This window comes from Mus caroli, chromosome 5 (assembly GCF_900094665.2).
Source record: "Mus caroli chromosome 5, CAROLI_EIJ_v1.1, whole genome shotgun sequence".
NCBI lineage: Eukaryota > Metazoa > Chordata > Mammalia > Rodentia > Muridae > Mus > Mus caroli.
The window spans coordinates 30,985,531-31,011,410 of NC_034574.1; the positions used below are offsets into that span (position 1 = coordinate 30,985,531).

The 25,880-nt window shown below is 50.0% G+C and overlaps 1 protein-coding gene across 2 annotated transcripts in view; it reads right to left on the reverse strand.

The window, feature by feature from the left end:
- The window catches only part of Sorcs2 (sortilin related VPS10 domain containing receptor 2), a 371,962-nt gene that overhangs the window by 25,861 nt on the left and 320,221 nt on the right, over positions 1 to 25,880 (reverse strand). For both annotated transcript variants that reach the window (XM_021162553.1, XM_029478093.1), the window contains exons 6-13: positions 24,129 to 24,193; positions 21,376 to 21,494; positions 19,743 to 19,832; positions 13,081 to 13,260; positions 7,550 to 7,696; positions 4,924 to 5,026; positions 3,605 to 3,681; positions 564 to 655 (exon numbers count right to left, since the gene is read on the reverse strand). In XM_021162553.1, coding sequence (XP_021018212.1) covers positions 564 to 655; positions 3,605 to 3,681; positions 4,924 to 5,026; positions 7,550 to 7,696; positions 13,081 to 13,260; positions 19,743 to 19,832; positions 21,376 to 21,494; positions 24,129 to 24,193 — 873 coding nt within the window. The remainder of the gene's footprint in view (positions 1 to 563; positions 656 to 3,604; positions 3,682 to 4,923; positions 5,027 to 7,549; positions 7,697 to 13,080; positions 13,261 to 19,742; positions 19,833 to 21,375; positions 21,495 to 24,128; positions 24,194 to 25,880) is intronic.

Below are 25,880 nucleotides of genomic sequence, written 5' to 3' on the forward strand. Positions count from 1 at the left end.
TTCCTTCCTTCCTCTCTTTCTCTCTCTCTCTCTCTCTCTCTCTCTCTCTCTCTCTCTCTCTCTCTCTCTTTCTTTTCAGACTAAAGTGGTACTGGCTGCCTGGATGTTTCCTAGCTCTGCCTCCTAACTATCCATGTTACCCTGTCCTCAATTTGTCAATGGTTCTTTCAGCTATCTGAAGCTTCAGTTGAACCACCTCTTACCTGGGCACCCACTGGCTTCCTTATCTGCACTCCTGGCTCTATTCCTCTGCTAACAGTTTTTTTGCTGATACTTAAGAGTGTCTCTCTGGACTCCTGAGCCCCCAGCACCCTTCCAAGTTACCATAACTAGGCTATGTATTTTTTTTCATCCTGAGGGCAACATGGTCCATCTCTGGGGCACCTCAGAGGGTTGGGAGGCATGAGTCACCCCAGTGTTTGGCTCCGAGGGCACTGTTCTAGTCTACTCTGTGCCCACATGCCTGCCCTCTGCCCACATGTCCACCCTCTGCCCACATGTCTGCCCTCTGCCCACATGCCTTCCCTCTGCCCACATGCCTGCCCTCTGGCCCATGCTCTCACTTGAGGATCTTCAGGGGGATGGAGGTGTCCTTGATGGCGGCAATGACACCACCGTGGTCCAGGTACAGCACATGGTGCTCTTCCTCAAAGACCTGCAGGGTGACATATACTCTTAGGTGAGACCCCGACAAGGCTAGCAGAGCCTCCAACACACCCATATCCACCCCTGACTTAGCACTCGAGGGGTTCGGCAGACAGTGGCCATTTCTCTACCCTGAGGGATAGAGGGAATGGTGGTGTGTACACTCACCATCCTTCCCATAGGAACCCAGGTCAGCAAAGGGTCCAGCAATGAGGGAAGCACAGTGCCCAGGTCTGAGGTCAGGATGAGCCCCAGGCCTATGTGGGGTGTAGTGACAGAGCCTGGGTCCTTACTACCACTGCCACCAGGTGGGTGTGGCCAGCGCTGGCTCCCTGTAGTCCCAGCCTCGCTAATCCACAAGTGCCATCATACTTTCCAGCCAGGAAGCCATTGGAGGCAGATGACTCTGAGCCCTCTGTGGCCATCTCAGTGGAGGTCTGAGCTGGGTATCAAGGGCCCTGGCATCCAATGAGTACCTGAATGAATGGCCACCATATGGATGAATTAATGAATGGGTGCTCTGAGGGTAAATGAATGAATGCCCCCCCCTGAGGGTTTGCTGGGGGAGACAAAGGTATCTTGATAGGGTCCACCTAGGAGGGACAACCATGCTAGCCACAGCCATATGTGGATATCCTGGAACAAGCACATCTTACAGACAGGAAGTAAGGATATACCAAAGCCTCACAGTTAGGAGTGACAGAGCCAGGCATGGCCCTAAAGTCACTCCAGGATACATCAGTGGACAGGCACACATGGGGTACAGAGCATGTCCACAGACACTGTGAATGAAGGCCTTGCTGCCTGGGCCACATCACCTTCCCTCTTCTCTAGGTAGTGGTTTCCATGCCTCCTGCTATGGGTGCTGGAGGTGCCAGGGCTCAGGAGGTTAGAGAAGAACCCAGGGACCTAATCATTAGCTATCCCAAGACATCAGTGGGCTGGCTCCTGTGAATGCTTCTGTCTGCAGCAAGGTGACCTGGGCCAGGGAAGAAGGGAAGAACATGGTGGTGTAGGCTAGATGAACGGGCATAGTTCAAGCTAGGTAAGGCAAGAGAAAGGGCCGAACTGCTGCTTCCAGATGGGTGTGGCCAACCCACACCAGCCCTGGCTAGAATGGAAGAGGTCCTGACTCCAAGAAAGTAGGCCTAGCAGTAAGCTGGTTGGAGACACTGTCTGAGAAATTGCCAAGAAAGTCTCTGACAGTGTTCAAACTGTGGCTCTCAGCACCTTAAGCAGCCCCTGGGGTGCAGGGCCACGGGGACACAAACCTATCCCTGGCTCAGCCCTTTTCTGATCCTTCGGAATCCCAGCAGGGTCTTAGAATGCTGTTGGTGAGATCCTTGGTCACTCCGGGGAGCTCAGGGTCCTTTGTTATCTAGGTTTTCAGACAGATCTTGCTCTGCAGACCAGACTGGCCTTGAATCAGCTTAAGAATCTCCTTTCCCTGTCTCTCAGAAGCTGGCGTTACAGATGAGTGTCGCCAGGCCTGGCTTAAAGCTGTGTCACTCCACGGGAAAGTATATGTCGGCACTCTGGCCCACCTCTATCTATCAGGCCTCTCTGGCCAGGGAGGAGACACCACAGCAGCTCCACGGATTCCGCTGGTCTGGAGCTGTTGATAATTCAGTCTTCCGGCAGCATTCTTCCTCCCTCATGACAGCTGCCTCCAACCACCATATGCATCTGTTTCTGCCTGACACACATATGCATGTGCATGCACACACATATGCACACAGGTACTGCCCAATCGGGCATCTCACCTGTGAACCCGGTTGTTCCCTGGCAGGGAACCTTGCCCTCTAACACTGATCCTTGGGTCTCCAAGTTAAACCTAAGCAGGCTGCTTCATAAAAGCGATCCCGCGAATGTCTATAAAATTAGGAAGCCCTTTGGTGCTGCCAGCAGTAAAGGTGGACAGACGGTGACCTTTAAGAACCTTAGAGTGGCTTCACCAGTTTCGGTGAAATAGAAATATTTAACGCAATAAATCTCTTCTGCCCTTTACAGATGCCTTGCTTGTTGCATCTTATTAAGAGAGCAGCAGCCTTACACCTCTGTATGCAGGGATGAGTGTTTGATGTCTCCCCGGGGCAATGTGACTGCATGGCCAGGCATCGTGAAGATGTCCTGGGAACAGGACTGGTCTGCAAGACACCTGGCTCATGTCATCTTCTCAAGTGCTTATAGCCAGACCACCCCTAGACCAACGGAGCCTCAGGACCCCACCTACCCAGAGAGGTGGTCAGTGCCTGTTTCAAGGTGCAGGGCCATCCTGAGAGATACATGGGGTGGAAACCTGCAGCTTCTATGTGTCATGGGCTCTGTGGGGCCTGCCAGACCTCCTGCCAGTGTTCCCACTCTTCCTGAGCTACAGGATGATGACAGCCAGCATTCCTCTAGCCAGTGGCTCTGACATCCATGTGCAGCTGTGCGTGGGAGCTGCACAGGGTCCGACTGTTGAGGGGATGGTCCCACAGGCAGGCTTTCCTCATTTCCTTTTCTTCTTTTGTCATCCTGGGCCACACTTCTTCCTTGCAGCAACACACAGGATTCCGCCAGGATCCTAACCCTGCTCTTTTCCCATTCTTTTCTTTATGTATGTGAGCACTGTCTCTCTCTTGGCCTGAAGGAGCTCAAAGCCAAGTAGGAAGTAGCCATGTGGCCTTCAGTCCCCTTTCTCAGATATTCCTAGGGACACACCTGGCTGTGAAGTGAAATGCCTAACAAAAGCCACAATGCATTGGGAAGATGGCTCTACCCTCCACTGGTCCCACCTCCAGGACAGGTTCTAGCCCTCAACAGAGGCCTCAGGCTGCTTCTGAAGTGATAAGGTTGATGGCCAGGTACAGACACCTGGTTCAGGAGTCTAGAGAACCCCTGTAAAAGAAGGGGTACAGAACAGATAGAGGAGTCCAGGGGGGATGCTGAAGAACTCCGGTTACCTTTGTTACCTTACCTGCCTCCAGGTGTGCCCGCAGTCAGATGTGATGTACATCTCCTCTTTATACTCCACCAGCTGTGAGCCCAGGTTACCTGACCAATAGAAAAGGCTGTGTTGCTCTAAGACCAGGCAGATTCCCCAAACCAAGGGCTGGAAGACCCCAGAAAAGGAAACTGCTGAGGCATCGATTTCTACCACAGTCACCTACAGCAGGCCCCTGACTGCCCTCCTTTTCAGACAGTGGCCTGGTGTGGCTATGGGGCATGAGCTGGTTCCCTCTGGGCAGAAAGAACTCAACTCAGATGAGCCCAGGGCAGGACTCCAGCCTCGCCTACAAGGTGAGCAGGCCTCGGGTGCTCCAGAGTGCCCACGGGTGCCACTTGAGGGTAAAATATGTGCAGATAGATCAGGGTCAGGCTAAGGATATGAGCCAGCTGGGAAACCATGGGCTTGTGTTCCCTGGGACATGTGAGGGCTGCATGTGCATTTTGGGGCTGAGTGCCCTGGAGGCTAAAGAGCAGGGGGAGCCAGAGTGTATCTGGGCAAAAGGCAAGCACACAGCAGAAGCACATTTGGTTTCTGTGGAGGGCACAGTCGCCATGCGAGGGAGACGAAACAGGCATCAGGGGCTGAACTCTAGCCTGGGTTATCTCCAGGCAGATAGCATCCCATCCAAGATGCAGGCCAGCCCAGCCCAGAGAAGCTATCCCATGTGGGATGCTACAGAAGGGGTGGAGACTTCCAGTGAGGAGCATAGACCTGTAGGCTCACAGCACAGAGCACATATGGCTTCACCAACTGGACCTGGTTTCCGCAGAATCCCACCATGACCTAGAGCACAGGAGCTTCCTGATGAGACAGCTGGTTGCATCAGGATAGATAGCATCCTGCGTCCTTCTCCATCCATCTATCCATTCAACTCCCCATCTACCTACAAATCCATCCATCTATTTACCCACATTTCCACACACTCACCTACCCTCCTACATACTCATCCATCCATTCACTTACCCATCCACTTGCCCATCCTCCCACCCATCCTCCCACACACTCAAGCATCCACCTACTCATTTATCTACCCACCCATCCGCCCACCCATCTATCTATCTGCCCATCCATCCATGTACTTACCTACATCCATGTACCCACCTATCTAGTTTCCCACCCCCTGCTCCACCAATGTCACATTCACCCTTAGGATTTCCAGGGGAGTTGCACCTCCTCAGAGGAGATGACACCACCTCTAATGGGCACAGCATGGCCCCAGGCTTATGGCTTCCAGTTCTCATCCATGAGACAGGAGCTTCCCTCAGGCTGTAGCTGTAGCCACCCACCTGCACCCATGATGAGGCCAGGGGCAGTGTCCTTGGTGTGTACCGTGCCTGACACATAGGGGTTGTCTGCCCACCGCAAGTGCAGGTGCAGGTAACAGTCCGGCTGGGGAGGAAAGAAGGAAGAATGGTTAGCACGTGAGAGTAACTGAAGAAAGCCAGTTCTGTGGTCTGATCTGCCCCATGGCTTTTGTTGGTGAAAGCTGGGTAGAGGTGCCTTGGAAGAATGAATGGGAGGTGGGAAGCTGTGCTCAAGTGGCTGCTGGGTGATGGGGACAAAGGATGAGGACGGCTTCAGCAGGAGCTTGCTGGGGCCTGGGAACTGAGGAGTGGAGTGTGGATCAGCCAGGCACTGTCTGCTGGAGAACAGATACCAGAGGTCTGAGAGAGGGCTTCCAGGGGGCTGCATCTTCTCCAGGCCTTGAAGCCTGGATTTTCCTTAAGATGGGCTTCTCTACATGGATACCACATGGGTAGCTGTGTGATTCTTGGGGTCTGGACAGCTCCAGCTATGATTCATTTACTCATCCATTGATTTATCTCTCATTCAGAATCTTTACTGGGCACCTTGGCTTGAGGTCCCATTTCTTGACTTCCAATAGTCCTGGCCTGTCAGGTCAGCCTAGGCTCTGCATGGGTCAGAGGTTCAAGCCCTCTGAAGCTTCCCAGAGTGAGGCCAGGCCATAGAGATAAAAGGAACCCAAGGGTCTTGTACAGCAAGCTCGGGTATTTACAGGTAAGGTGGCTGGCGGGTTGAATTACCCATTTCTGCCCTTCCCATATGTGGGAGCTGGCAGATCCTCTGCAGAATTGTGTAGCAAATTAAAGTTTGCTTCATTCAGTGGACGGAGGGCAGCAGCTGACCCAGCCTCAGCTCTGTCTAGAGCTTTTTCTGACATCCTGGTCCTTCTAAATACATATGTTTCTGTGGGCTTCCATTAAGAACCCCAGACACCAACAGATTCAAACCCATTTCCCGTTCATCCTGTTAGAAGAGCTCTGATTAGGGCTGGGAGATGGTATGGTGGGTAAAGCACTTGGCATGAAGGCTGGAGTTTGATCCCTGACATGTCCATGAAAGGTAGGCACAGTTGCACTTGTCTGAAGCCCTAGGACAAGGGGTTGGGTGTGGAGACAGGCAGATCCCAGGGCTTTGATGGCCAGCCAGTATAATCAATTGTTGACCTCCAGGCTTAGTGAAGGGACCATGTCTCATAAAATAATAATAATAAGGCTAAGAACTATGGAGGGAGATAGCCCATTGATCTTTGTTTTTGGCATGTGCTCACATAAATGTGCACTCATATGTTATCACACACACACACACACACACACACACACACACACACACACACACCCCAAATAAATCTGATCAAATATCCCACTATATAAGAGCATCTATTTCCCAATGGCTAGAGGGAGACATCCCCAGCCAAGCCAGTCAGAGAACTGGGAGCCAATGCATGGCAGCAGAAAAGTGCCATCGGCCTGACCCTGGCTCAGGGACAATGTCAATATAAGCACCAAGAGCATGACAAAGACCCCAGCTCTTCCTGGGTGGCATGGTTTCAGGCAGACCTTACATCCCTGAATTCCCAGGAACCTTGCCACTGCCATCTGAACCCTGAGCCACACATGGCTGAGAGAATTACACCATCAGCTCTGAGGGCCTGGACTTGGTCACCTGTCAGTTTGTGCTATTCTACTTTGGGTGGAGGCCACAGCTGCTCAGGTGGGAGCCAAGGCTTTGGACTGTCATTTGTTACCTCTATGGCCTTCTGGCTCCCAGGTACTTTGTTGTCCAGTGGACTCTCTGCTTCCCTGGGCCACTTGGTGTCTTTTTCCACCTCCCATCATCTTTTGGGTTCCCTGGACAGAAATCTCATGGAGGCTACCTCCTCACTGAACTTGGAATTGCAGACAAGAACTTTCTCTTAGCTGAAAGTTGCTTTGGCAGATTAATGTGGCTTCACCTTCCCAAAGATGATACAAAAATTAGCCTTTCATAGCCGCTCTGGACCTGAGAGGGTTTCTTTATGAATGGCGGGTGATTCAAGCCTCATGCCGGTGGGCAGGGCTTGTGGGCCTTCCGCATCTACAGTGGAGCCTGAAGAGGAGGCCTGAGAATGGAGTAAAACAGAGAGCTCAACACAGATAGACTCCATCCCTACCCAGGGGAAGCTGCTCCTTAGGGCAGCTCATACTCATTGGCCACCTAGTCACTTTAGTGGCTGTCACTCTTCCTCTGTCACTTGCCAGCTCCCAATAACCTTTAGCAATATGCAGAAGCAGGCTTGGGAGTCCCTCTGCTCCTGTTGTCACCTGGACCTCTGCTAGCACCATGGGGTCATAACAGCACTAGTCTGGTAGTGAATGCAGGTGTGGAAGGCAGATACCAAGTTAAGTCAGTGACTCTCCAGCCTGGGCTCATCTGGACAAGGGCTATGGAACTGAGAATAAGGGAGGGACTAGGGTGGGGCAGCTTCTCACACTTGTTCCTGGACAAGAATGATGTTCATGTTTCCCTCTGTGTGTATCCCTTTGCCTAGCAGAAACTGGTGGCTTGTGTGTCCTGGCAGTGGCATCTATGCCACTCTCTTGGAGGCATGTGACAGGGTAGAATACCTACCGGCTGGCAGTTGGTGGGCTTCCCATTCATGTCAGTGCTGGGTGGCCTCAGGTAATCCCAGTCACGGCCCTTGTTGTAGGTTATGACTGTTGTCACCTTGCCATCCACTTTCTGATTTGCCAAGAAGACTCCCTTCACCCCTCTGACCTGAGGAGACACAGGAAGGACCATAAGCCTTGACACAGATGATGGAGAGCAACAGTGGCCAGGCATTGCCCCCTAATGGAAACACTACATGTGGCTTTTACCCTGGTTGCAGCCTGACACATGGAGACAAACCCTGGGCTTAAATGGGAAAAGTTCTGTCTACTCCTGGGTCTGGGTGATCTGTAGGACACTGAACTTTTTACCTAGAACCTCTGACTATCAGATGCCAGGGAGGGCCCTGGTCCCCTACACCACCCCTACTCTGGAGCTCAGGATTCCCTCCCTTGCTGTGACTATTAGACCTTTACAGGGAGGTTCTGTGCCAAAGCAAAGACTTCTGGATTTTCTTGGGGCCCCACAGCTCAATCCCCCAACAAGTCAACTGGTGACAATGTAAAGGTCCCTGTTTATCCTGGCATTGATGGATAGGGCTCCACTTTGCCATCTTTTCTCTATTTCTTAGGGGGTCATACAAGGTCTCCAGCTGAGGTTGTAGCCTTGAAGGGTGTCCACAGAGTTGATTCATAAGAAAATACAAAAGCCATCCATTTCATCACCTTGGAACAACACATTCTTTAATACCTTATTGGCAAAGACTTAAAGTCACATTCATTGAGTGCTTTTAGGGTGGTATGGCAGGTACAGAAATGCTCCCTTTCATCCAAGCCCCACAGCAGAGGGATGTCATGTATAGTATAGGTGTTACAGATCACTTTTCTCAAGGTACTGGGGCTCAGACAACTGTTTATTTTACTCATTACTCTAGAGCCAAGGATTGTAATTAGACTGAAACAGTTAACAAGGGCATCAGTGCTCTCTCCGCTGAGCTCAGCATGCATCATCTCATTTGAGTCTGAAAAGTCAGTGCAGTTATTCTCCATGTGCATGTCTGCAGTGCGGGTGGACATCCCACCAGAGATGTGCGGCTATGGATGTAGGAACAGAGTGAGGAATAGGTAGGTAGATGAATGGTGGGCTGGATGAGCCAGATCTCCAAGGATGAATGAGTAGGTAGATGGATGGATGAATCAGTAGATGAATGAATGATGAATGGGTGGGTGGGTAGGAAGAGAGATTAACAGTTGGATGTGTGGATGGACGGTTGGGTGGACAGATAGATGAATGGGTAGATGGACTGATGTGTAGATGGGTGGATGGCTCATGAATGAATATATGGGTAGCTAGGTGGATGAGGATGAGCAGATGAATGAGTAGCGAGGCAGGTAAGTGGAGGGGTAGAGGGTTGAATTGTGAATGAGAAGATGTGTTAGAGGATGAGTAGATAGATGGGTGCATGGGTAGAAGAATGGGTGGGTAGATTGACGGATGGCTTATGGATGAATTGGATGTATAGATGGATGGATGTATAGATGGATGGGTAGATGGGAGGCTAAGTAGATGAGTGGTGGACAAATGAATGAGTAGATAAATGAATGGATGGGTGGCTATATGGATGAATGGATGAGTATATGGGTACAGGTGGTTGGTTGGGTAGGCAAGGAGGATGACTGATGGACGGCTAGATGAATGGATGGGTGGATTAGCAGATAGAGCAACGGTATCTCTACTATCTGTAGGTGCTGCAACATCACAAACACTGCTTCAAACAACACACTTCTCATCTTCCACTGTGGTGGGCAGAGCTCTGACCCAAGTCTCTGATCTGTTGTCAGGAGTGTGCTCCTGTCTATAGGGAGAGTCCTGTTCCTCTGCTACTGGCTATGCCTCCTGGATATCTTCCTTCATCTTCAAAGCCAGCAATGCAGAGTTCCTGGCCACCATCATAGCTTTCCTTTGTCTGACCACACTGCCTCCCTGATCCACTTCCAAGGACCCCATAACTACCAGGGCTCTGTAGAGATGGCTTATAACAACACTGTCTCTGGAGTGGCAGCCTCAAGCCTGCCTGTCGTCTTGCCTCCCCTTTACCAAGCAGTGTGACACACAGAGGCATGGGTTCCAGGGCTCAAGGGGATAGCTGGCTGGGTGGGCATATTCTGTTTCCCAAGTTTACCCTCTGACCACAGACACATGTGGGTCTGTCACATGAAACGCATTTATTTATCTGAAGGTCCCCAAAGTTCTCCTTTTATATATCAGTATAAGTTTAAAAAAATAAAAAATCCATCTAAATTTCACCAGCTCCAAGGCTACAGATTGTATTGAATAGGTATAAATATAAAAATGGGCCTGTGAAACAAGAGAGTGAGGTACTTCTGAACCAATGTGGGATCAAGTGTAGGGCCTTGTGAAGGGCACTCCAGTAGAAAATAGAGAACAAGAGGGAAAAAATGGAAGCCAGTCTGCCAAGTGACTTCAGTATCCAGCAGGGAACAACTCCTGGTACCACGGGTTGAAATGACTGCTTGTGGCCACAGCTCTGCTCTCTGACTGTCTTTCTACTTCAGGGTGAGTATCCCAGCAGATTCCTGAGTCTGCAGAAACTGGGTCCATGCCCTTCTGCTCTGCCTCCCTCTCTGCCTCTATAGTGCATGCTGCTGTGTTTCTGCTGTTAATACATTTTTAGGGACCTTGGTGAAAAGAACAGTATTTAGCATATGACACCTCAAGACCGAGTTCTCTGCACAAAGGAGATTTATTTGCCTCTGAGGGACAAAGGGCAAGGAGTAAGAGACAAAGACAGGAGATAGAGGATGCGGGAGAAGGGAATGAGGGAGAGGGGGAAGGGGATATTTGTCCCAGAGAACAAAGAGCTGCTTCTGGATAGAAAGGAGACAGATGTGGCCATAGGAAAATGGCGGTCTATAAAGGTAAAAGGGGAAACCCCGTGTTAGGATGAGGTGTTTAATTTTACTTGGGCATGCTAATTAGGGCAGCCTAAGGGGGGTTTTGATCGCTGGACTTTAATACTCTGATAGCTGGACCTTGGTAGTCAGCCTCAATAGAAGGAAGTGGCCAAATAAATGAATAGACTTTGGGTACTAGCTTTAGGAATGTAACCTAACAGTTTCTAGCAAGGCAGAGGGAATGGGGTAGAAGGTCAAGGCTGCCAGAGCCTAGTAGAGTCCCTTTATCTGGTGTCTCTCCTACCAATGTCATCAGGATTTGCTGTAATAGACTCTCTGCCCCTCACAGTTAGCCTGGCATACACATCTCCAAAAGTACTTCAGAGTGCCTCTTGGGACACGCTGTGTGACCACAGGACCCATGAAGTGAGTGACTTGGCCTGTGATAGTCTGTGACACCTTGAGCCCTCTTCCTAACTCTGACATAGTAACTCAGACAAGCTCTGTCGAAATCTAACAGGCCCCAAGGAGGCAACACAACCAGGGGTCTCACAGACCAGGCGGACCACCCTGCGATTCAGCATCAGAGAGCCTGGACATGCTGCTGGCTTCCTAGTGACCATATGCAGGAGACTCATGTACCATCTGCCGAGCCACGCCCTTCCCACCTGCCATCCCTAGTATCAGAGTAGGTGGTACTGGGAACATGGAGTTATGTTGATTTGGGCCTTGTTTCCTGGGAAAAACATCCCAGAATCTTAAAAGAGGGCATTGTTATGAAGGCTGCTTCATACCCCAGAAACCAAGCCCAGAGAGTAACCTTCCAAAGACAACACAGCACAGCACAGCAAACACATACCTGAGCCTAGATAAGAGCCCAGGTGATGGAAAACCAGAGCTGAGCCTGTTGCTACTTCCCATTTCATGAAGTCACTTTGGAGGTATCAGCTGGTGGGCAGTGGATGCTGTCTTGGCACCTGGCTGGGTGAACCTCTCTCAGGCCCTCGGGCCTCTCCCTGGTGGTCTCTGTCTGTGCCTGGCTCAGCTCACTGCTCTGTACCTGACTGACTCCAGCTCAGCTTCATTTTAATGCTACACCCCTCCTCCAGGAGGCCTTCCCTGACTCCACCTAGGTTTGTCAAAAGGCATTGCACTGTGTCCCATGGGCAGTGTGGGCTCAAGGACATCGCTGGGAGTCATCTTCATGGGGGGACGGTGATCAGCAGGTGGAGAATTCTTGTCAGTGACAGAGGGTGAAACCCAAGTGTGGCAGGCAGCATGTGTGTGACAGTTATCTGTGGAGAGGGTAGATAGCGCCCCCTCATGTCAGACCTGTCCATGACACCCTCCCATCTATCACTGCTCACCTTGACCTGGAGCAACAGCCCTGTCTCTGAGTCTCCGAGGGCTTCAGTGCTCCAGTGTTGCCAGCGGAGTGCTGCAAGATGCCACTGTCCCTCTGCAGCCCCAACTGGGAGGGAACACTGACAAATGGGCTCTCTTCGCAAACAAACGATTACATTCATCATTTCACTGGGGATAATGGCTCCACACTGCCGTTGACAGCTGGAGACACATTGAGGCTCCCTCTACCTGGGAGGTCCCCTCCCACTTGAAAGGACGGAGCCCATTGTCTGCCAAGGGCTACTCTCTGAGCCAGACTCACCATCCAACAGTAGAAGCACCAGTGGGCTTCCTATGGCTCTCCCCACGGGCCTGGGGGCCCCAAGAGCAGAGGTGAGGGAAGATCTTGGTAGACAGTGTAGCTGGTTCTACTCAGATCTGGTCTGTCTTGAAAGGTTGATGTGGGAGGGTTTGGTGGGAGGGTTTGGTGGGAGGGTTTGGTGGGAGGGTTCTGCTGAGCCTACAGCCTGAGTTTGCTAACCTGCACATGGGCTAAATAATACTTTCACCCCTGCCCCTGGTGTCCAAAAGAGAAAAGAGGGGATTATGAGGAGCCTGTCCAGACTAGGCCCTTCTCGGGTGAACTTTTTGCAGATGAGGGCACTGTCCCCAGTAGTGAGCACTGGTGTTAATTCCAGAAGCTTGGGTCAGTGCCTTAGCATGAATGAGACCCCATGGAGACTTGTGTGGAGCCAGGGAAGGCCAGGACCCCTGCAGCGGTGAAGCAGGGACTGTCATCTTAGGCAGGTAGCAGGAGAGGGCAGTCACAGCAGGTCAGGCTGGACAATGTATGTGGAGGGGTGAGGACTGGTAGGAGAGATGTAGAGAGGTGACAGACGTCAGCTCTCAGGACAGGGAAAGGAAAGAGAAGTCACGGGGAGAGAAACAGAGTAGAGAGCCTCTCCAAGTTCCAGGACAGCTGCTCACACCATACCTGGCTGTGGCTGCCTTTGCACAGGGAAAGCCTTGCATGTTAAAAGACCAATCTTAATTCTGCAAGATATCTCCCACCAGGAATCTCCTTCTCGTTAGCAAACACTGTCTCAATGATCTCATTAGGAAATCTGCTTCCTTCTCTACCTTTAACTCCCGATGCTTCAGCCTCTGGTCCTGAAGCCTGAAACATCTGGTGCTTTGCAGGTATTGGTGTTCCCTAGGCAAGGGAGACAGGAGGGAGGCGGGAGTGGGGAGCATGAGCAGCTAGCTGTCCCTACCCTGCCTGGGGCTGCCTACCTCAAGGATGTCGATGACCACGTTCTCCTCGGCCTGCCTCGAGCTTCGCACATTCTCCAGCACCAGGGAATAGCGTACCCCACGCAGGTCTGACTGGTACAGGTTGTAGGTGTCTACCTGGTTCCACTCCTGTACAGCCACAAACACCTGCTGCTCATCCGTGCTGATGATCTGTAGGTCCTGGGGACAGAGGAGCTGTCAGAGATGGTAGCCTGGGGCACAGTGATACTTCCCTGCTGCCCTGGAGAGCAGCTGATCAAGGTGGGATGCGGAGGCTCAGCCCTGTGGGCAAGCGGCTTCATCTCCATACCGTGTCATACCTCTGAAATGGGAATGAGGTTTGGACCTCTCACACCAGGTTTGGGGATAGTCTGGGGATGTGTCTTCTTCCTCACCCCCCACTGGACAATGCCCATCTCCCTACAATGAGGAAGAGCTCCCCCAAGTATCCCACATAGTCAGAATGAGTAGCAGGTACAGGGCTGGGCTCCCCCATCCTGGGAGGCAGTCATCCCTTCACTTATCTAGCACCTATTTATGACACATCAGCATCAGGACCCATTGTCAGCCCTACCTCTGCCCTGAATTTTGGAAAGGAAGAACTTGCTTTAACAGTCAGAGCGTGGTGCCCACACAGCGCCCTGCAAACAAGCTCCACATGTCCACCATCCCCTGCACCCAGCCCTCAGCCCCATGGAAACAGCAATCCAGGCACTGGCTCCAGGACTCAGTTTCCCCTTGTGGATCAGGTAGATCCGTGGGTATTGGCTGAACAACTGTACAGTTCAGAAAAAGAGCCCTATCACGTGCAAAGCAAAGCTGGGCTGACCTCGGTTCTCCCTTTTGTTCAGACCTATGTAGACTGACTGGAAAAGCTGTAGCCAGGGCCACTAAGCCTAGGTATCAAAACATTTTCATCTCCCAGTGAACAACTTTATTCTGTATCCTCCAAGCCTTGTCTTCCACTCTTTGAAACTCCTCAATCTTCTGACAAGGGACTGCCAGGCCATAGGGCTAAAGATGGATGCAGGGTGTGGGGTGCACTCACATGAAGACACCCTTCCCCCTCATGCCCTTTGGGGTGTGCTCACTTTGTGGAAGTCATTTTTGTTTGTGTCTCTTTGATGAGGGACCCATTGGACTCCTGAGCGTTGGCACCTGGCCCTTTCCCTCCCTGCCAGACTGTACCCTATGCCATGTGTCTGAACGGCATCCCTAACATGGGCATAGTAGTACATTTATGGAGCCCAGCACCCAGGAGGCTGAGGTAGGAAAATTATGAGTTTGAGGCCAGCTTGGGCTACATAACAAGACCCTTAAAATGCAGAGGTAGGGCTTTGCAAAAATGGGGGTTCAATGTGTGAAGCGTCTATCACATACCTGTACAGCTGGAGCACCCTACAAAAAAGGATTTGGGTCCTGTGTCTACAGACATAAACCTGACACACAGACAGGATGAACTAAGAGGTGCGTAACTCAGGAAGAAGTATGTGGAGCACAGTCCCATATGTGAGATTAGACTGCAGGGTGATAGAAGGCTCTGGGGTACCTGTGGGAACAGGCTGGCCAACACCCATGTACCCACCCCAGTCCCTAAGCTGCAGGCAGGAGGCAGGATGTGTTGCTTTGGACTGGGGGCCATTTTTGCAGTCCACTAGGGAGGTCATGCATACTGGCTTGGGCCATGGTGGATAAGCAGATACTGAATAAGCAGAACTGGGAGCAAGTGAAGACTTTCCCACAAGAAGGCTTGGCTGGGTCAAGCTCATAGGAGGAATGAGCAAAGGGAGCTCGCACAACAGGGTGCAGTAATTCAGGTGACAGTCCTGATCGGACGCCACTTACATAAACTGGTTAGATGCCCTGCACAAATGCTTCCTCTAAGCTATGAAGCAGCTTGGGGCCATCCTCAGTGCCCCTCTAGAGAGACCTGGAATTAACACTTCAACATGTTTATGTTCAGGCCCTCTCGTAAGCGTGATTCACACACTCTCCACGTCTGGTTTATAGCTCGCTCTGCACGCTGCATGGGTGTCTCTTCCTCTGCCATGAATGTTATTTATAAACACCGCTTTTAATGACTGCATGATACGTATTTGTGGCCCAGCCGTATTTCACTGAGCCATGTATGTCCCTGCTGCAGAGGACAGGAGGGGACGTTTTTAGACCTGAGTCCCTCCCTGCCGCTCTGCTTATTTCCTTCCCATGAATTCTAAGAAGGAAGATTGCCACATCAGAGATGGGGAATGTCTCTAGATTTGTTGCATGCTGTTAGCCTGTTATTGTGACGTCCAGACCGGTTCCCTCCCCAGCAGACTGCTTATGCCTCTTCCTTTGAGCCAGTACTGAGAAAGGTTATGCAGAAGTCTTGCTGACTAGTACAACAAATCCTTTGTACTTTCATAAAACTCCATTTATTTCCCTCAGTTTTTGTTTTTAGAGAAGCAAGCAAAAACCACTCCTTAACTCTGTTGTTAATAGATGTGCAAAACCTTCACATGTGGTTGGCACACCTGGCCTGGAAAGATCTATAGAAGGAAAACACTAGTTTGTTAATATTTCTTATCAGTGGACTCAGGAGTCTTTAAGAGACAGCCTCCTGCCTGTGAGAGAAGCCCGGTGGTAGGCAGGCTAGTATGGAGGTCCTGCAAAGTCGCCATTGGTGTAGGCTCCTGCTGGGTCATTATTCTACCATCCCAGGACAACATGGTGCTTGCCTTCAGGGCCTAATATGGGTGTTAGAGTTCCAGTATCACACTGAATATAAGGCAGCAGGAACAGGGAAGATGGGGAAAGGGTGGGCCTCCATATAGTGATCTCAGAAGTGACACAAGAAAACTTTGTTAATTTCTCATTGGTGGATCAAAAACACATGACCACGTGCAGAGGAAGATGGCTTCCCTGTGAGGCTGAGCAGCAGCTAGACTGTGAGTTTGGCTAAACTAAGATGAAGGGCAGAATGAATCCTGGAAACTGGCCTAGAGTTTCTCCAGATCCTTACCTTGAGACAAAGAGATGGAACATGGAAGGGGGATGGGCCGGCAGGTAGAAGTGGTGCATGCGTGAGTCACATATATCACTCCTATGTTTGTGCATATGCTCATATGCAAATCAAAGCTAGTAAGTTATAATCATAAATTATATATAAATTACAATATACTATCACATATAGAAAAGATTTTAGAACATTTCAATAAGCATGATGGCAGAAATTTCTCATGGACCATCATATGGAATCCCAATGAAATATTCCATAGTTATTTTTAAGGGTTTTTTTTTATGTGTCTATGTGTCTGTGTGAACGTATATCATGTGCATGGGTCCCCATAGAGGCCAGAAGAGGGCATCAGATCCCCCAGAGCTGGAGTAACTGGAGGTTGTGAGATACCCAACATAGGTGCTGGCAATCAAACACTGGTCCTCTGCAAAAGCAACAAATGTTCTTACCTGCTGAGCCATCTCTCCAGCCCCAGCACAGATCTTTATATGAAATTCATGAAGAATTCCAATGAGCCAGCACCTTCTTCCTATTTTGTCAGTGCTTTGCCTACTCTGTCTCCCAGCCCTCTGGTAAGAAATCTGCAGATCATCTAAGCAGGGAATCCCTCATCTATGAGAAGTGGCATCTCTTGTGCTACTTTCTAGACTCCTCCTTCATCGTTATGGCTTTATCATGTGATCAAAATGTACATTGGTTTGTGCCTTTGTGTTTTCCACACTTGAGATTGGCCAACCTTTGAGATATTCACACTCATGCATTTCATGATTTGGGGGTTGGTAGGAAGCCACTGTTTCTTAAATCAATCTCTCTGCCCCTTGCTCTCACGTCCCTTTAGGATTCGCAGTGTATATGTGCTACTTTGATAATGGTGTCAAAAGATGATAATACTTCTACCATCTTGTCCTCAAGTGCTCCGATTCTTCTTCTTTCTGTCAGATCTGAGTCCTTCTGGTGGGCTTTCCTTGCTTATTATTTTTCCCATTTCTTTCTAATTACTCTAATTACTATGCCAGGGTTTCTTTTTATGGCACCCTTAACATTTCCTATCTCTTCACAGATTGTGTGTGTGTGTGTTTGTGTGTGTGTGTGTGCATAGTGTCCTCTTGCAGTTCTCTGAGCATCTTGAGACAATCCTATTGAAGTTTTCCCAGCAGGTTGACCAGATGGCCTTTCTTAGGCATTGTTTCAGTTCTGAACAAACCATGTTCTCCTGTCTTTTTGTGATTGTTGCCTTGTGTTGCCTGTTGCCTTATTATCTTTGATGACCAAAACTGGGAAGTGTGTGTGTGTGTGTTCTGAAATTTTTTTAAGGTCTTACCCTTCTGCTTATGCTAGCCTCAAATTCATGATCCCTCCCCCCTCCCCCAATCCGGCTCCCTGCCTCAGTCTCCTAATTGTTATGATCATAGGCATGTCCACCTAAAACTGGATGTTTGAGTGTATGATACTGTAACTTCAAATTCAACTATCTATTTTCTGTGAGACTGCCTTGTTGCTGTTGCCTCTGATCACTAAAAGGCTTTTTCTACACTGAGCACCAGACTGACATGTGTGAGGTGTGGTGACATTAACCCCCTTTCCCATACATTTAGATATTCTGGTCCTTAAAAACCTGTCTCCTAAAGAAGAAAAGAGGCAATGGAAAGGCAGGTGGACATACTCTAACCCTGCTTCAGCTGACCACGGCCATTGATGTCAGAGCACAGGCCTGTGTCTGGAGGGAAAGGTCTAAAGTACCCACCCTGGCCACGCACTAGCTGCTCCAGGAAAGCACACACATTTGCCTGCTGTGAGACAAGGGCAGGTATGGATACTGTTCTTAGGTCAAAAGCTTAAACTGTCAAAACTAACCTTCTATACTGCCTGATGCCTGGATGCTGGAAGCTTATAACAGACCTCAGAGTCCCAACATGGTCATGACCCTACACTCTGCAGTGTGGCTGCTGCCAAGGAGGAACAGGAAGAAGGCCTTGGAGCTTGAACTTAGCTGTACTTTCCAACACCACTCTCCTCTCTTCTGTGCAATATGAATTTTATTTTACTTTAAGTAAATTTGTTACAAACACAGGATTTTTTTTCTTTCAAGTAAATTTGCCTTTTCTGCTAGGGAACTGCAGGACTTTTAAAACAGTCATTACAAGTCAACAACTCAAACCAAGGATGCTGACTTGTCCTAGCAGCTGTCTGCTCTTCCAAGAATCCAGGAGTGGGTAGATCAAAATGTCTAAAAGCATTGTTTATCTCCTTAGACATGGAGCAGGGAAGGCATTTTTCAATGTAGAACCAGGCCACACTATGCTGAGCCTGACCTAACTCCGTAGGATGACATTCTGCTGGACGTCGACTAAGATGCTAATGATCTGTATGTTTGGTCTGTTTCCTGAAACTCTCACCAGTGAACCCCATACAGTGTATGGGGTGCACTTACAGGGACACCCACATATCTGTGCCATGGCTGGGCTGAGCAGAGTACTAACTACTCAGCTTGAAGCCCTGCAGCCAGTCACTTACTGTGGGATCATGTATCCTTTTATAGCTGCTGGACACACTGCCAGGCTAAACACGGTGCTGGGGAACTCTTCTCTTGAGTTAGCCATACCAAAGTCATTTTTTCGTGTGACCAGAGAGGACCAGGGTAGGTGGAAATAGGGGTAGGGACTCTTAGCTGGGGAATCCCTTTAGGCTGAGGCAACCTAACTTAGAAAAGAAAAGAAAAGAAAAGAAGAAGAAGAAGAAGAAGAAGAAGAAGAAGAAGAAGAAGAAGAAGAAGAAGAAGAAGAAGAAGAAGAAGAAGAAGAAGGAACTGCTTGTTGGGATAAAGCAGGCAAGAGTTGCAAATTCTTCATAAATCAACAAAATCTGATTAGGAAATGCAGTTAGTGGGCCTATGGGTTGCTGACAGGATGCTCTTTGCTGAACAGGAGGGAGCAGGAGGGAGCAGGAGGGAGCAGGAGGGAGCAGGAGGGAGCAGGAGGGAGCAGGAGGGAGCAGGTCACAGGCCCCTGGTGAAGGGCTTGGGTACTGGGAGGCCCCAGGGAGTTGTGCTCAAGGTCACAGAAACTATGACTTGTGGAGATGGACTCCTTGTCAGAACCCTCTTCTCTACATCAGGACCAGTGCGGCAACCCTAACAGACCCAGCAGAGCTGCTCACTTCCAAGACATTTGCCTTTGCTGAAAGGAAACCGTTAGCCTCTAGTTCACTTACTCAGCCAGGCAGCTAATTTAGTGAGCTTGTTACTTTCCATCCCATCTTCTCTGTTTCTGGGAGATGTTGAAGAAAGGCCTAATTGACTTTTCCCTTTGGTTCAGAAAAGTCTGAGGTCCCTAGGTCCATAGCTCACAAGTAAGATACATAAGATGTATGTTAAGATACATAACCTCTGGTAGTAGAGGCCCTGAGAGTGTCTCCCTGCCACTCCACACTGCCCTTGGCTGTGCCCTCTGCCCCAGGTTCTTTGCACATGTTCTTTCTTCTAACCTAATTGCTTTTTCTTTGCTCTTTCCAAAGATATTTTATTATAATGGGCAGGCAGGGGCTGAGAAAGTGTGGCTACATCTACTCCTCATTCCTGTCTCAGTTGACCATGGGATCCCAAACCCCCATGAATAAGGTCTCACAGTCTTTGCATCTGGCATAGGATGTGGAAAGGCCACCTCACCTTGGGCAGGGCATACTTGGGCAGCTTCATCAGGACAAAGTCACTGCGGCGATAGGAGACATAGTACTTGGTTCGGTTTGTTGATGTTGCCTAGGGGAGAAACACAGCATCAAGTGACAGAACCTCCCATCAAACTCCACTCTCTGTTGGAAAGCAGACAGCTTGGCCAGTCTGCTCATAGCCATGGTAGCTCTTGCCAGATTCAGAGTCACCTAAGAGATGGTGCTGGACTTGTAGTAACCTAGGAGATAGTGAGGCCCACCTCATGTTGTGTCTACCAGAGCATCTTCAGAAAGGATTAACAGAGCAGAGACCTACCCTAAATTGGTACAGAAGCAAGTAGCAAGCTAGCTAGTGCAGGTGTCTCTCTCTGCATCCATGGGGTAAGCTGCTTGACTTTGCTGGGCCCTCTTCACCAGGGTAGATGGCAATGTCCCAAACTGAGCAAAGTAACTTTCCCTCCCAATTGTTTCTGGCAAGTTCTCTGTCATGGTCACAATGTCTCATTCTGCCGGAAATTTCAGGCTCCTTGTTCAAAGCCCCCTGTAGAGTGCCCCAACTCTAGGGACTTTCCACGTCCTTCCAGTAACTAGAATCTGCCTTTCACCCCATCTCTCAGCATCCTGTCTCCTTGTAGCCCAGACATGGGACGAAGTGGAGAAAGTTCCATTTCCTAAAATGCTCTCAAAAGAGCCTCTAGGTGGAGTAATAGACAGGCAGAAAATAAATATGTCTCCAAAAGTGACCATGGCATGGGAACCAAAATAAGTCCCATCCCCTAGGGCCCATCTACATGGCCATCACTAACCTTGGCACTCCACCGGGGCAGTCCTTTTGACTGCAAAGCAAACAGGCCCATGAGTTTGGCGATTTGCACCAAACAGATGAGGAAATGGAGGCCCAGAGATCACACAGTTTGTCTCCTGCATTGAAGAGGAGGCTGGAGAGCCTCCTGCAAGAGAATTCCACAGAGCAGCCCACTGTCCTGTCACCAGAGGGTCCTTCGGGTTCCCGGCCTTCTTCCCTGCCCAGTCTCCATGGTGCTCCTTCCTAAGCATGGGCTATCACATAGTGCTGGCCCCTCTCTCAACATTGCGATGGTGATGGTTAGTTATCAACTTGCTGGAATTTAGAATCACCTTGGAAACCAGTCCCTGGGCTTGCCTGTGAAAGATTATCTGCTCTGCTCTGTACAGAGGGCTAGCAAGTCTAGCAGGGGTCAGTCTTCCTACTCTAGAAACAGCCAAGAGGCTTCCCATCAGTGCTCACTAGCATTTCCCAATTGGCCTTTGATAGATACTGGGGGCGCCACAGCAGTGTCCTGGTCACAGGGGTTCAATAACCAGAGAATCCAGGATAAGACCCAAATCATAGAAGGAACCATGTGAAGTGTATATACTTGGATTTGTGGGTCCCAGATGGTGGATAGGTAAATGGTGGGCAGAGGAAATCAGGAACAGCCTTGAGACAAGGTTCTGGTGCCTGGACACCTCCTGTGAATGTTCCAGCCACCAAAATGATTCAGGGACTCTAAGCCCTGCTAAGTGGCATTTGGAAGTGAAATGCTGTTTTATTGACTCCTCTGATGGTAAGGGGTCATGCACTGTCCCCTCCCAGTACCTGGAACACTCACCTTCAGAAAGATGTACTCATCCTGCACGGTCAGGGACCCACGGTCAATGGGGCCAGAGAAGGGTGGTATGTGTGGCTGGGCTGAGCAGTTGTGGATCAGACACGTGTAGTACCGATAGCCTGCAGGGAACAAGAACAGCCAGGAGATACAGACTCTGCTGAGACTCAGGAACATCGAGGACTTCTGGCCTCCCATCACTTGGTAACACCAGCATCTTAGCTTGGTCTGGAGTTCCATTTTTCAAAGTCCTCACCCACCATGATGCCAGCCCAGTGGAAACAGGCACCATTCATGATTTCTTTAGCTCCTGGGGAGAAATTGCTGGTGTGTTGGAAAACCACTATCCAAAGGAAGGGACAACTGGACAGCTCAGGGACCTCCTAGGCCCCACCCAGCCCGAGTCTCACCTTCTCACATACCTGGGCACCTTTCTGGGCAGGAGTAGGTTTCTCTAGACACACTTTCCCTCTAACTCAAAGCCCAAACTCCCATCTTTTCAGCTCTAGTACATCAAACTGAACTTGAGTTCTGCTGGGAAGCTGCTGTCTCTGACCTGAGCGGTGTTTCCAGGGTTGGTGGGACAGTCACTCACTGCTCAGGTCTTTCCTTGGGCAATTTCCTCACGAATCATGCAGGAATGGGAGTGAGAGTGGGAACAGCCAGACTGCAGACATTCCACTCACTCTAGCCTGAGATCAGTCACTCACTGGTTCAGTTACTCACTCACTCACTCACTCACTCACTCACTCACTCACTCACTCACTCACTCACTCATTTATCCATTCATTCATCTGCTCACCCACTTACCCATTCATCCACTCATTCAATTATCTACCCATTCATCCATTCACCAGCTCATATGCTCACTCACTCACTCACTCACTCACTCACTCACTCACTCACTCACTCACTCATTCATTCATTTATTCACTCAGTTACTTATTCACTTAGTCACAAATTCACTTACTCACTAACTCATCTGCTCACTCATTCACTAATTCATCCACTCACTCATTCATCCCCTCACTCAATTCTCCACCCACTCATTTATCCACTTGCTCATATGCTCACGCACTCATTCATTAACTCAGTCACTCATTCATTCATTCACTCATTCATTCACTTATCTACTCACTCACTAGCTTACTTGCTCACCCACACATTTACTTATTATTCATTCATTAATCCACTCATTCATTTACTTGTTATCCGTTCATTCATTCATTCACCCACTCTCACTCATTCATTTACTTGTTTGTTCATTCATTCATTCTCACTACCATTCCTGCACGACTCATGAGGAAACTGCCCAAGGAAGGACCTGAGCAGTGAGTGACTGTCATAGAGGACTGGCTCTTGGGAGCAGTGAGCATTGCTGCTGTGGAGAGAGGCACATAGACAATGAAGCCGCCCTGGTATGGTGAGGGCAGTAAGCATCACTCTGTCCATCACACAGCAGGATGCCTGCACAAGGATGTACTCAGGGGGCCTGGCTCCATGTAACACTTCTTCTGGGAGACTGAGAACCAGTCAGCATGCAACCTCAAGAAGCTCCCAGGCCAGGGGAATGCACAGAAAGCTGGGTGCTAGGGTGCTGTGGAGTCCTAAGAGTGGCTGGGGTCGCCTGGGGGTGATGGGGAAAAGCCCACAATAGATAAACAGGGACAGGCAGTCCCAGCCAGGTAACAGGAGTGTGGTGATCTTGGTACAGTATCCTTTGGGGGATAACAAGGGCAATAGATTTGGAGATGGGACCTCAGGACTTTGAGTGATCTGTTACCAACCTCTGCAGACTTTTCCAGCAGGGCTCTAGGCTGGGGGCTGGTGAATTGGGATGTGAGGCCTTCAGGAGCTGGACAGGGTCCCACTCATGAGCCAAGTTGGTCCAGGGGCTCTTGATGCAGAGTTTAGCCTGCTGCACACAAACTCTGCTTCCTCCAAAATGGAGACTATGTGAACAGCCCCGATCTTTACTCCTAGGGCATGGCATGTCCTGAGTCTCAGCCAGCCATGCTGTCACGTGGAGCCTGATGGGTGTCACCTCTGTACATCCCTGCATGGGGTGTGTGTCCTAAGACTTGGCAACTCAATGTCCCCCATCTCTAAGCTTTGCTCCCAGCTTACCAGCTGTGGTAACATTTGGTCCCACCCTTTGAGGTATGGAGCCCTGGCTGAAAACTTGGAAATGGCACACGTTATCACCTGACAGCAGCTGCCTACCCAAAGAACTGACCTGTGTGGATCCATTGTTGGTCACATGCATCAACCCACATAAGAAAGATTACATTTCCCTGCCCAGGATCCCCCAGGGCTCCACCTGGCTGGTGTCTGTGGATTTCATAAGACTGCCAGGACAATGACCTCTGTCACCTTCCTGACATGAGACTTGTCCAGTGTGAAGGTCCCAAAGTTACTGGCTGGCATGACTAGCCCTGCCTAGGGAAGGGGAGTCACCGAGACCCTGAGCCATCTCAGCCCTCAGCCAGGCTGGGTGGAGCTATGCAGTAGGAAAGACTCAGTGCTCAGGAGCTGGAACAAATTGCCCTTTTAATAGAATTCCCACAGAGCAGGCCTCCTCCACTTCAATTCATCCCCAGCGGGAAACGAGTGTGCTTCGAATTACGGCACATCAGAACACAGTGAGGTCGGTGCACAGGGCTGACCATGGACGATACACCAGTGAACAAGAGCCCAGCTGAGTGGCACCACTGGGCAAGGAAGCTCAGGGACACCTGTGACTGTGACCCACTTACCTCCACTGAGGTCCTGAGCTTCCATGTGGACCAAGTTGGGGTCGTCATCCACCCCAGACACAGCCCTGGAAAGGAAGAGGTTGAAAGTGGTATCAGCAAACGGGTGGCTAAAACCTCCCCCTGGGCTTTCACTGAGCACAGTCTCTCTGGATCTGGGGTTAATCTTGTTTTGTGACTCCAGAAGATACAGTCCTCCCCACTAGATCTTCAGGGTCCAAATGGGAGCCTTGATGAAGCTGGATAAATCTGCCTCAAGCTTGGGGGAGCTTGCACTCACTTGTTTATAACATTGCCTATATGATTCACTTCTTCCTAGGGGTCTCACGCCCCAGCTGAGACACAGGCTGGGATTGCTGGCCCAAGTCCCCAGAGAGAGACAATCAGAGGTGCCTAGAGATACCTCTATGGTCACACACCCCTGACAGGCTCATTGGGAGTCCAACTAGGGTCTGGATCTGAGTGGCTGCCCTCTTTTTCATCTGGTAGATGACTGGTGAAGTTGCCCACCACAGGATGCAGGGGGGAAAATCCCTTCCAAGTTTATACCAAGCCTGTGTGTTGGCAGAGGCTCTGTGAGAGCAGTTTTCTTCTGTATCACCCTTATAAACCCATACCAGACGCCCCTAAGCCACGGCTAAACCTTACATCTCATAGGCCAAGGGTTATGTGACTTGCCCAAGGACACAGGTGCTGTACAAGATGGCCTGAAGCTCTCACCAGGTCTGTTTGACTCAGAATTCATACTCCTCTCAGAGCTCCCCTCCTGGTGAGGTCTGTGTCCCAGGACCCTATTGAGAAGCCTGTGCTACACCTCCAGAAGGCAGCCAGAGGATATCCTGAGAAGTACTTCAGCATCTCCAGGAGCCAATGGGACCTACTCTGCCAGCACCATACCAAGCTTTGGTGATAGAGATCAGTAAGACATGGGCTGAGAGCTAAGGAGTCAGGAAACTCAGGCTGGGACCTTTTGCAGCTGGTACACCCCATCTTCCAGACTCCCAGATGTGCTCATTTATATAGGAGACAGGAAAAAGAGCTAAAGAGTGAGGAGAGGGGGTGGGGAAGGGGAGGGAGTGGGAAAGGGAAAGGGAAAGAAAAAGAGGAAGAAGAGAAGTGGGGAGGGAAGGAGGGAGGGAGGGAGGGAGGGAGGGAGAGAGAGAGAGAGAGAGAGAGAGAGAGAGAGAGAGAGAGAGAGAGAGAGAGAGAATGCACATGGGTAGGAAGCTCCCTTTTTGGTACAGAGGCCATAGGAACCTAGGTAATAGCTACACACACTGGTAGGTCCTGGGAGCAGGGGCATTCCAGGTGCTCTGGAGGCCTTTTAAAGACTCATCCACCTGCTCATTCATTCATTTGTTCATTCATTTGTACCTCACTCATTTATTCATTCATTCACCCATTCATTTGCTCACTAACAACAAGGCATCAGCCAGGGTCTGCTTTTGTGGTTTTACTCTGAGGCTGCTGACCGCCAAGGGGAGGTGACAATCCAGACAAGCTCCTTGCTGCACACCCCTCAGGATCTCCTTAATGAGCCAGTGTGTTGTGTAGCTTCAACACTGCTAATGAGCCAGGCCTGAGATAGAGCAGAGGTCCTGGTGCTTTCTGCTACAGATCCAAGGACAAAGCTGTCAAAACAGCATTATCTATTGCTCACAACAGGGGCCGTCCCTTGTCTATCACCACATTCCAGAGAGGATCCAACCAGCTGTGCTGCCAAGCATCCTGTGACTCTCCCACATAACAGGCACA